This window comes from Podarcis cretensis (genome assembly GCF_951804945.1).
Source record: "Podarcis cretensis genome assembly, chromosome: Z".
Lineage (NCBI taxonomy): Eukaryota > Metazoa > Chordata > Lepidosauria > Squamata > Lacertidae > Podarcis > Podarcis cretensis.
In genome coordinates this window covers 27,827,395-27,839,842 of record NC_137184.1, presented here as the reverse complement: position 1 = coordinate 27,839,842, position 12,448 = coordinate 27,827,395, and the positions used below count along the sequence as shown (strand labels likewise).

Here is a 12,448-nt window from a genome sequence, read left to right as displayed (position 1 = left end):
AGGAAGATACTGAGACATCCAATGATAGTTGCACAGGTTGTACAGTGAAGTACAGCATTATAATAAACTTCTGAGAACTGCATCACCATCACAGCAGTGATGGACCCTGAGGAAAAGGGAAGCGGAGGAGGGAGATAAGAGACAAAAGCACAGATTGAGACAGAGGTGGGTGGTCCAGGCGAGCTGTGGAGGAATTGTTAGGAAAGGCCTAGACAGGTCCACAGCAACCATCCTGCTCTACCATTGTCCACCATTTCCCTTGGCCACTGAGGCTGAAATGGCATTGCCAGTGTGAGCTAGAGAGGCAGGAGGAGGAACAGTGCACACAGTCAAAGTAAGGATAATTTAACCCCCCACTCACCAGCTGATGAGCAAGGTTTAATCCTCCCCAGTTTTGCAGGATTCCATACAAACTCCACCCCGATTCAGGAAGGGGCTTGCATTGCAATCTCCTAACAAAATAGGGTCCCTTGCATGGATTTTGCAGAGGACTCCACCATAACCAGCAACCTTTCCACTGACACTGAACTGGATAAGCATATTGGCAAGGCAGTCATGGCTATGGCTTGCCTCTCCCTCTCCCAAAATGGTATGGGAGAATGTAATGCTAACAACTGATCCTAAGATGAAGGTCTACCAGCCTTGTGTGTTGAGCATGCTGCTTTATGGAAGTGACTTACAACCACCAGGAGCGATGTCTCAACACCTTCCACATGTGCTGTTGTCAGGAAGATTTGGGGCATCACATGACAGGGCAGAGTCTCAAATAAAGATGTGCACACCTAATACCACAGTCCTACCACATTCACACTCCTGTCTCAGTGACATCTGCACTGGTTTGGGCATGTCCACAAAACAGCAGGATTTGCAGGGACATGTTCTACAGGGGAGCTGTCTAAAGGCACCAGGCCCCTTGGCAGATCAATATCTGTTACAAAGATGACTGCAAGTGAGACATGAAGGCTAGAAACATCAACACTGCCATGTGGGAATCCCTTGCAGAAGACTGTAGTGCCTGGAGACAGACAGGTCATTCATCAACAAGAGTGAACAAAGGAGGGGTGGCCACTGGATAGAGCGCAGAGAGAACGAACACCATGATGCATCTGCATCACAAAACCAGATGCCTTCATCTGCCCCAGCTGCAACAAACTATGTCTCTCTCATATGGGTCTCTACAGCTGTAGCAGGCGCTGCAACTCTCCAAATGTTTGACTTCACCCCCCAAAGTGTACTCTCCATTGTCTCCCAAGACAGGCAGATGCCAACAGCAACAACAATAAGAGCCTGCTGAATCTAGCCAATGACCCATCTAGTCCAGCACCCTGTTGCTCTAGTACCCAACCAGATGCCTATGTGAAGCCCACAAGCAGGACCTGAGTACTACTGCAGCCTGTCCACTTATGCTTTATAGTAACTCATATTCACAGGCATACTGCCTCTGATAGTGGTGGTAGAACATAGTCATCATGACTAGTAGTTATGGATAGCCTTAGGCTCAATTATTTCTTTCTCTAGCTGTATGTCTTGCATTTTCAATTGCTTGTACATTGTCTTACATATAACGTTACAAGTCTTTTCTGACCAACAGAAGAGGCATTAACTGCTGAAGTGTATGTCTGATAGACAAACTAACAAATGGCAATTTTACTCAAATAAATGTATAATTTATTGCATCAAATGTTGCAGTGAAATGTATTAAGGAAAAAAGGTCTAGTAAGGTTTATTCATTTCCTTCCAACTGACAACACTGGTCTAAGCAACCTCGGGAGGGCAATTAACTCTAGGCCTAGAATAATTTTAGTCACATGTATGAAGGCAAATCAAGCAAATTGCTAGCAATATGTGGCTAAAAATGGGTAAACTATTTTAATATGCACACCCTCAATCCATGGCCACAGTATGAACATCAGACTGTCAAGTCTTTTCACGCTTGATAGGTCGATATATTTGGCTCATTTAGAAGTGCTAAGGGGTCCATCATGAAAGGTAAGTGACTGAAGGGCAATCTCAACACTGGTGTTATATTGTGACTATAAGTGAAATCTAGTAAGCGCCAATCAAAATTTTCTCTCTGCCATGAACTAAGCCATGTCAACTCCCCTATCTCAGTGTTTGCAATACAGAGATAAAACAATGGTCACCTTTACAGGGTTGTATCAAGGATTACTGAGATAATGTATGTGATATGCTCTGAATACTTGATACATTGCACCAATGCTTAGTACTGATATTGATTTTTGCCAAGTGTCACAGGAAATGTTCATGCAAAGGTAAGAAGAGTCACATAGGGATCCTCTCCAGGGGTGAATGCCATGAAATCCTTTGCTGTGACCTTGGGTGGTGGTGGTTGTTTCTACTGCAGCATCTCCTCTTCATACCTTTGCTCCTCCTTCTTTTGATGGAGACACTCCATCAGAATTGTGCTTCCTGCTGTTCCTGATTAAGTGCTAAAAGTGTTTAGCAATAGTATAGCCTGAAACTTATAATGCTGCTTCCAACTTTAGAAATATCCACTTGACTTACTTTTTAAAAATAAAATAAAATAAAATAAAGCTAAGAGAGAAAGGGAGTGAACTTGAAGGTGAACTAGGAATCATTCAAAGTTCAACTCCCCCCCCCCATGAACTTAATTTGTCTTTAATTATGGAAACTACTTTCAGGTTTAGTTTAGAGATTTTTGAATTAGTTCAGTGAACTTGGTTTAACTGAAGGAGATAATTCCTAGAACTGAAAGAGTTCACTACGCATGTGAATAACCATAGGTTTGTAAACATGGGTACACAAACTGTCCTAAACCTGTTTTACATTGAGGTAAGTCCCAATAGTGCACACAGCAAGCAGCGTAGTGTAAGGAGAAAGTGCTACTGACAACAGTCCCAAGGGCAACACTAGAGAGGAGTCAATGATCAAATACAGGTTCAGATCCAATGCAAAGAGAAAGGTTCAATCTGTACAGACAGGCTCCTGTCTCTGAAGAAGATTCAGGCATGGAATCCTAGGGTCAGTCCTGAAATCACAGTCTAGTACAGTTCCCAAAACAGTCAAGCCATGGTCTATCTATTATGAAAGTCTCTGCCTTGCTTCTCTTTTTATTCCTCTCAAACAAATCAGCCAAACCAACTCCACCTTTTTTTAAAACCTCACTGCTGTCACTCTGTAGATATTATTTCCCCCGTCTCTGGCTGCTCACACCAAACAGCACTTCTGAACTTAGAATCATAGAATTGTAGAGTTAAAAAGGACCCCAAGGGGCATCTAGTTCAACCCCCCCCCCCCCCCTGCAATGCAGGAATCCCAACTAAAGTCTCCCATGAAAGAGAGTCCACCACCTTCCGAGGAAGTTTGTTCCACTGTCAAACTAGAAAATTCTTTGTGGTGTTTAGTTGGAATCTCCTTTATTGTAACTTGAATCTATTGGTTTGGGTCCTACCCTCTAGAGCAGGAGAAAACAAGCTTGCTCCATCTTCCATGTGACAGCCCTTTAGATATTTGAAGATGGCTATCATATCTCCTCTCAGTCTCTTCTTTTCTTCCAGTATTAGATAAAGTGGTACAGCATTCAGACACAGGGTGAATAATAATGTTTCAGACCATATTATGATTTTACTTAAGAATTTAGCAAAATGAAAAGTTAAGCAGGTTGAGGAAAAGAATTTCGGGGCGAAAGACTCTAATTTTAAAGTTTGTGTAGTTATCCATTAGAGTTTAAGAGATAAAAGCATCCAGCTATACCTATTCTAGAATGTTTCCTGAATCAAGCCAATACTTAACAATTTTCACCCCACAGTTCAGCTTGTGGATCCCTTTGTGGTCCTCTCTTGGTTTCTTCCTCCTGCAGCATCCAACTGGAAAAGTCAACACTTTCCAGTGTTCATGCAGTCTTAAAAACTGTTTATCCCTCTTATTCTCTTGCAGCTCTTAAACCCCAGCTCTTCACAACAAAGTCCTTGATGTTTAGCTAACTTTCAGCACTTTAATTAATCAGTAGATGAGTAGTATCTTAGTTAAGTTTCTACTTCCCTTGAATTGCCATGTTCTTAGGAACAACTTTTGAATCTCCTGCGCAAAACATATCCTCTTAAACTTTTTGAACTTTTAACATTTGTGTGAGTTGTTTTTTTAACCTTCTTATGCATGAGAGCCTTTAGAGCAAAACTATTCTATAACCCATTACTTGAATACAAAAACACAAACACAAAATGCTGAAAGCCCCATTCCTTCACAGGGGCATTTTAATACCTGCCTCTTATTGTTTCCATGTCATACAAGCCTCCCAGCTTCCTTTAAAAGCATGTTTGGCATCCAATTTTGACATTCAGCACAAAGAACAATTCAGATCCATATCATGTGTTAATTGCAGCACATAGGAAATGAATCCAAATGTTGCCTTTTTTGTTTTCAAAGGCAGAATGGTTGTTTTTTCCCTTCTTCCTATTAACCTTTGGTGCAACCTCAAATCTGTTTTGCACCTAGCATGGTCTAACCTAATATTTTTTATTTAATTACATTCATATCCTGCTTATCTTTCATGATGGATCTTAGAGCGGTGTGTGTGTGGAGTTCTCAGGTGGCTGCCAATCCAGGCACTGATCTAATAAAGATATTATCCTATCCTTATTTTGGGATTTCTCCCTCTCTAGTACATCAGCACAACTAGCTATATTTTCTCCTTCAGTACAACAATGTTTAAGAACCAAGAAATCTAATTTACAGGCCAAGGTACATGAGAAACTGTTAGGTATTATGGATGATCTGTGGCTGTCAACACCAGTACATAAATTATTGTTGCCTGGGGTGGGCTGCTGTATAAAACCTTATGAGCTGCATATTTCAAATGTTACTCCCTTTTCGGAGGAAAATATCAGTAACCTTGCCTTCAGAGCCTTAAACTACTTCTCTATAGTCACACAGAAACACACATATGTATTATAGACTCAAAGGTATATCATTCACTCACACAACCACCATTATTTTCCAGCAAACTGAATCTAAGGCACATTGATGATAATTCCCTGTTTGAATAAGAACTGATAAGAATTTCCTGGCAGAAACTCCTGGTTGGAGGAGGAATTACAACATTACATCAAACATCCTTGACAGAGAAGGAGTGACCAGCTGGTTCAGGAAGACCAGTAGTGCAAGCCATGGAGGGACTGAACCTAGGCCTTGCCACCAGGCCTGAGCCAGTCAGCCAGCAGCCCCTTTGACCAGAGAACCAAAACACGCCCCCAAGAGGCAGCACCTCTTGAACCAGATTCACCCTGAGGAACTGTCCCTTCTGTATGCCAGAGGCCTCATGCTGACTGTGCTGACATTTGGAGTTAAAATGCTAACCAGAAGTTGAACTTAATACTGTGCATTCCTACTGAAGGGGAACGCTTAACTTGGATAGAATCACCATGAGACTCTGAGTTTAGGAAAATAAGAAAGCTACATTCATTCTGGAAAGTATATGCTGGCTAAGAAAGATCCTAGCTAAGGTGACGTTGCCTTGAGCCATGCTTGCTCTTGTACCTCAGTAAGCAGGACAGAAAAGATGTATCCTCTCCTAAGGTGAGGATGAAGAAGCAGGAAGCAGGTAATGAGGTCAAAAAGCCTATCAGTCTAGCACCTGAAGAAAGGTCACCACAGGTTAGGTCAGAAAGGACAGTTGAGGAAACTTGGGAGGTTCCCCCCTCTATCTACTTTTTCCTATGCAGGCACATCAGCCTTCAAGGAGAGTTGCACCCGAATGCTTCCAATAGGCTGAGAGTGCAAGTCTGAAAGATAAAGGACTACTCTTTAAAGTCACTCTACTTTTCGTGAAAGAGGGAGAGATCAAGACATATAGAAGGGCTCAGTTGAACTCCAGACCTTATCAGGATAAGACTAATAGCCATAATGGCAGTATGTTGCCTCCAGGATAAAAAGCAGCATTGCTTCTCAATACAGTTACTTGGGAACTACAGGAGATGGCTATTGCCCTCATGTCATGATGCGGAGCCTTTCAAGAGACATCAGGGCTAGCCACTATGGGAAACAGGATGCTGGACTAGATAGGCCTTTGCTCTGATCCAGGAGAGTCTTTTCTGCTTAGACTTACCCAAGCTCATGCAACTCCAGCCTGATACTACCTGCTTAAGCAAGCCACCTTCAGAGGTTTGTTGTGGCTGTAGGATCCTGCTCATTTTTAGTTCAGCAACAGAACAAACTGGTTTAAATGTCTTTACTGACGTAAGGTACACAGAGCTATTTGTTAGATCAGGAAGATCTTTCTGTTCTTCTCTACTATGCTGGTTTCTGTCCACAGATTACCCCCTCCATGCCATTCCAAACAAACTGATACAGATCTAGATCATGTGCATCATTCAAGAGTCTCCCAAATGGCTCTTCCTTCACAAACTGCACCAGCTTAGCCCCACATATGAAGCGTCACTTTGCCTTTGGAAATTTCTCCCCAATTTAAGAACAACCAATGAAGAAGCCCGGTTCCAGATTTCAACTTTTTCACAGGAATGTAAGTATTTGTACATCTAGCCCAGTGTTAAATATTGATGAGCTTTCCAGTGTCTCATTGGCCACCTAGATCTCCCCTCTCCCCAAATGGAGATGTCAAGGGACCTTCTGCATCCAAACTATGAACTTACCATTGAGCTACAGTTCCTTCCACAGCAGTCAGAGCCTATTCTGTTATAGCCCCTGAATTCTTCGGGCAAGGGAATAGAAAGCTGCTTTTTACTGGGTCAGGCCATTAGTTCACCCAGCTTAGTATCGTTGATATTGATTGCCAGAGGCTCTTCAGGGTTTCAGGCAAGACCTTCCTATCTGGAGATGCTGGAGACTGAAATGTTGTTCTACCACTAAGCTGTTATGGCCCTTCCATAAATTATGGTCCTATGCCTGAAAAACACTCCAAAGACACACAGCCTTTCCTGCATGTAGCAAACTAGTGCATCAGCATACATCATCCTGTCTGTGGTGTGCTCATTTACCACATGTGGGGAGTCCTTATGGCATGGTAAGTTTCATTTATATACAACTTTTTAGCCCAAAGGTCCCCAAAGTAGTGAACAAGATTAACACATATGAACTCAAAAGAAACATACAATAAAAGTACAAGATATATATCAATCAAAACAACAAGAAATAGCATCAGAATTCAACAAAAAATACAGAAATATCATAGAATGTGACCATGAGCTCCTGAGATGATTCTACATGGGGCCATTTATCTTTCAAAAGGAAGTATCCTTCTTGGTCAGAGCTTCCCAAAAAAGCTTTAAAAGGACTGCAGCATTCTTCCTGTTGTTTTAAATGTAAACAAATGTAAACTATTTTTTATTAAGTTATTGGACATTTTTGCATGTCAACGCTATTTCATGACTGAAAACTGAAAACAGTATATATGTGTAAAAGACCTATGCCACAAATCTAAAATATCTGTTTATGGCCTTATTTTAAGCGTGGAGAAGACCAGGCAATATTCCCCAAAGAAGTTATAAAGGATCATTTAATTCCACACACACACACACACCAACCATTCCTACCCGTGTAGTGGTTGAGTACCTTCAATTTGGAAAGCAGCTTTCAGCAGTAAAGAAAACACACAAAACACTTACCTGCTCTCAAATGAGACATCTCCTCGGATTACATGAGTGCTTTCCTTGCCAATAAGAAACTTGATTCTATCATAAAAGAGCCTTGGAGGATGCTCAGAGAAAGGAGGCTGGCTCTGCTGAATGAGGTCAAGGGGATCAGGGGACCCTTGACAGAGCGGGCTTGAATAGCAATTGCTTTGCTGGCAGCAGTCAGGGTCTATACAGTCTGTCAAACCATCTGAAATGGATAATACAGGAAAAAATGTTGCAATACAGCAGCCAAAGGATCAACGGCTGGGAAGAATGCATTATTTATTTATTTACCTGCATTTACGATCTCTTCCTAGGAAACATCTCAAAGAGACTTAACAATAGAAACACCATGGATATTATATATATGTGTGTGTGTGTGTGTGCGCGCGCGCGCGACAATTTCAGCATTCCTTGCTTATCATCTATACATTTATGCCCTACTTTTTCTCCACACAATGAAGTACCTGTGCAAGAAGGGGAAGGGTGAATCTCCAATGGGGGGGTGATAAAAGGCTAGGTGGCCCATAGTTGGAGATAACAGCCCCTGGACTGGTGGTAAGCAAAGAGCTAGGCAGGTGGGGGCCAGCTGAGGGGAGAGTTTAGACTGAAGTTGGTGGTGCAATAGCCAACAGAAGAATGGAGAATGAGCACTCACACTTTACATTGTGGATGCCCTTTGAGGGATCGCGCGTGGTGCTACGGTTCCCAGGGAGCTTACTGGCAAACAGGAGCTGGCTTGCCTCTCAGTGATAATTTTTGGAGGTTCACACCCAGCCTCAGTAATCAAGTTTTTTGCTGGGAGGTGGGGCCAGCCTCATTTATAAATAGGGGGTGGAGCCAACAATAGCCAGGCAGTCAGCTCTGGAGATTCACCCTCCCTACCCTCCCTTTGTTTAATGTTTCTTGCTTGCAGATTAACTTTTTCTTCCTGTTTGGAGGGCGCTGCTGCGGTCTTTGACAGTTGCTGTTGAAGGAACGGGAAGAAATTTTCCTGCATTGGAAGGTTTTGTCTTCCCCATAGCAATTTGTCACAACTTGGGTGGTTTATGGACTTGGGTGGAATCCTTTAGTCTTTTCTTCCCTATATGGGGGGGGGGGAGGAGAAGTGGTGTCTCACCCCGCTGCAGCAGCGATTCCAGGGTCCCCCTCTTAAAGGGATTATATATATATGGGTGTCACTGGCCATACACTGAAAGGTCGTCAGTGAACTACCCTGTGTGCAGGGACATGGGCTTGGCTGCCTGCTACACTTATGTCTCACAGAGCACCCCCATATCCCATTTACGCTGATGAGCCCCAGTTCCACCCCGGCTGAGGGGCTGGGAGGTATACACGACCAAGGCCTAAGCCAAGGTCTTCCTACATTTGGAAGTTTAATAAAATTTGGCCTAATTTTAATTCCATATCCCTGGGGGCTGGGGCTGCCACCACCTGGTCACACAATGCAAGAAGGTAAATAAACTGAAAGGAGAGTAGCGAGGTAAGGAAAGCAAGGTGCGGCACCTCCTGTTCAATATGAAATGAGGAAGAGAGAAGAAAAAAGGAGATACATGTTGGACTGCTGTGCAAGATCAGTAAGCAGAAGAATTAAGGACAGAGATAAGCAGCTTACAATGTGAGATAGGAAGATGAGAAAATAATACTGTGCAATAATCTATATGTGAAAGAATGATAAGCTGAGTTAGTTTTATCTACATCAGTAAGGAAAAAACAATGGAGAAGGAAGGAAGGAAGGAAAATAAAAGTAGGAAAGCTAGGTTCAAGTTTGGCTAGAGTATTTGGGATGGAATGACAGCAAGTTCCTATATATATTTTTTGCTCTGTGTTGTAAAGGTAAAGGTAAGGTAAAGGACCACTGGACGGTTAAGTCCAGCCAAAGGTGACTATCGGGTGCAGTGCTCATCTTGCTTTTCAGGCCAAGGGAGCTGGCGCTTGTCCACAGACAGCTTTCCAGGTCATGTGGCCAGCATGACTAAACCGCTTCTGGTGCAATGGGACACCGTGACGAGTGTCAGAGCACACAGAAATGCCATTTACCTTCCTGCCGCAGCGGTACATATTAATCTACTTGCACTGGTATGCTTTCAAACCACTTAGTTGGCAGAAGCTGGGACAGAGCAATGGGAGCTCACCCCGTTGCATGATTCAAACCGCCAATCTTTCAATCAGCAAGCCCAAGTGGCTCAGTGGTTTAGATCACAGTGCCAACAGCATCCTGTGTTGTATACACAATAAACAACTAATATACAACACAGTGCTATTTTTCTAATAAAAGAGGTGCCAGAACTCACCATGAACACTTCCCTTGTTCTCTTATAATGGCAATGCACCCACCTGAGAGGTGCTGGAACTGAGTTCCAGCTGAAAAAAAGCCCTGCTACCATCTTATAAAATACCAGGACAGTTTACAGCAACAGTCGTTTTGAAGTGTGATCCTGTCCTCTGGGGTGTTAGCCACCCCTCCCAGTTTGGTGTCATCTGCAAATTTGATCAGGATGCCCTTGAGTCCATCATCCAAGTCGTTGATAAAGATGTTGAATAAGACCGGGCCCAAGACAGAACCCTGTGGCACCCCACTAGTTACAAATCCACTGAGTGGTAGCATAGTCAAGTCCGCATTTTACCAGCTTCTTTACAAGAATATCATGGGGCACCTTGTCAAATGCCTTGCTGAAATCAAGGTAGGCTACATCCACTGCGTTCCCTTCATCTACCAGGCTTGTAATTCTGTCACTAACCAGGTCATCAACATTGATTAGGACCAGATCTAAAATGGCTGTTCCTCTTGTTGCTTCTCCCACTTTCTGGACAACGAAGTTGTCTGCAAGGCCAGTGAGGAATCTGTTTGACCTTATGCTCTTGGCTGAGTTTGACATCCAGCAAATATCCGGGTAATTGAAGTCCCCCATTACTACTATCTCCCTTCCTTTTGCATGCTTGGCCATCTGTTCCAGGAAGGCATCATCTATGTCCTCCGTTTGGCTTGGGGATCTATAGTAAACTCCCACAATGAGGTCACTGTTATTCTTCTCTCCCTTAATTTTGACCCAAATGCTCTCACTTTGGCTTTGAGGTTCTAAATCTTGGATCTCTTCACAGGTATACACATCCCTGACATATAACGCCACTCCTCTTCCTTTCTTGTCTGGTCTGTTTCTCTGAAATAGATTGTATCCCTCCATTTTTACATTCCAGTCGTGGGACTTATCCCACCAGGTTTCAGTGATGCCTATTATGTCATATTTAGTTTGCTGTACCAAGAGCTCAAGCTCATCTTGTTTATTTCCCATGCTTTGCGCATTAGTGTACAGACACTGAAGTCCATTAATCATTCCCCTGTGTCTCTTATTTAAGGATTTTTTCCTCCCACCACTAGGTCTGCGTGCCGTTTGCTCCATTTGGTCTATGACATTTGGATGATCATCTTCATCAATTGATAGACTCCTACCTTCAGGAGCACTGTCTCCCTCCCCCACATTAGTCAGTTTAAAGCCCTCCTGATGAGGTTTCCGAGATTTTTGGCAAAAACATTCCTCCCAACCGTTGTGAGGTGCAGCCCATCACTTGCCAGAAGTCCATCTTCAAGAAACTGCAGTCCGTGATCTAAGAATCCAAACCGTTCCTGTTTACACCATTTGCGAAGCCAGCTGTTCACTTCCACTATTTTTCCCTCTCTCCCTGGGCCACGTCGTTCAACTGGGAGGACAGATGAGATGACAATTTGTGCATTTAATTGCTTCAATTTCCTGCCCAGAGCCTCATAGTCTCTTTTGATCTTATGGAGGCTATTGCTTGCAGTGTCATTGGTTCCCACATGAACCAAGAGGAAGGGGTATTTGTCAGTGGGTTTTATGATTCCTTGCAGTCGTTCAGTTACATCTTGGATCTTAGCCCCAGGGAGACAGCACACTTCCCGAGACATCTTGTCAGGCCCACAGATCACTGCTTCTGTTCCCCTCAGTAGGGAATCCCCTATCACCACTACACGCCTCCTCTTAGGTTTGGTCGGGGTTCTTCCGTGAGCTGTCCATTCCAAGGTCGCCTGCACATTCCCTGAGGACTGACTTTGCTGCTCGTCTTCATATACCTGATCGACTGTAATGAGGGAGAGATCCTCAAATGGAGTCTGCTCTTCGTCTTCCATGCTAGGGGAGAGGACCTCAAAGTGATTGTGTATTTCTAAACAATCAGAGCGAACCCTGGGCTTCCTACTTCTTTGAGTCATGTTTCTCCATATATCTGGCTCCTGTGTTGGTGAACTAGCCTCCTTCTCAGGGGAGTCCCCTGTCTCCTCCTTGGTGGAGACGGTGTGCTCTGTTACTTCCAAGAAGAGCTCCAGCTCTCTAATTCTTTGGAGCGTAGCTACACGTTCCTCCAGTTGCTGGACTTTGTCTTTTAAGAGGGCAATCAGCATGCAATTGCTGCAGGTAAAGCTGCCTGCAACCTTTGGCAAGAAGGCAAAAATTGTGCAGGAACCGCAGGCGACTGCAGCTGTTCCCTCACTCTCCATCTTGAGAACATGTTGTTGGGGGTGGCTACAGCGGTCCTCCATCATAAGAAGCGTGCAGACAGGACAAATAACTCCCCCCCCCCAAAAAAAACCCCTAGGTCTCCACCAACAAACGTTTGAGACTAGCTCACCTAAATCTAAAAGATGGATCAAACTGCGCGCGCCGCTGCCCTACAAGCTCTGATAAGCTCCTCCCACAGCCTCAACAGAAACCCTGCCCCCTCTGACCTTTGCACAGGGAGAGCAGCTAATCAGCCACAAAGAAACACACACACCAGCTGGGGTTTCAGGGCCAAGGGCAGCCTCACATTGCAGTAATCTAGTC

At 43.8% G+C, this 12,448-nt stretch overlaps 1 protein-coding gene and 1 long non-coding RNA gene across 11 annotated transcripts in view; one reads left to right on the top strand and one right to left on the bottom strand.

The window, feature by feature from the left end:
* Window positions 1-12,448, top strand: part of LOC307207744 — a 962,945-nt gene that overhangs the window by 136,435 nt on the left and 814,062 nt on the right. The window lies entirely within an intron of this gene.
* TENM1 (teneurin transmembrane protein 1) overlaps window positions 1-12,448 on the bottom strand; it is a 399,682-nt gene that overhangs the window by 116,365 nt on the left and 270,869 nt on the right. For all 10 annotated transcript variants that reach the window (XM_079961576.1, XM_079961584.1, XM_079961581.1 and 7 more), the window contains one exon: window positions 7,602-7,818. In XM_079961576.1, the coding sequence (XP_079817702.1) occupies window positions 7,602-7,818 (217 nt within the window). The remainder of the gene's footprint in view (window positions 1-7,601; window positions 7,819-12,448) is intronic.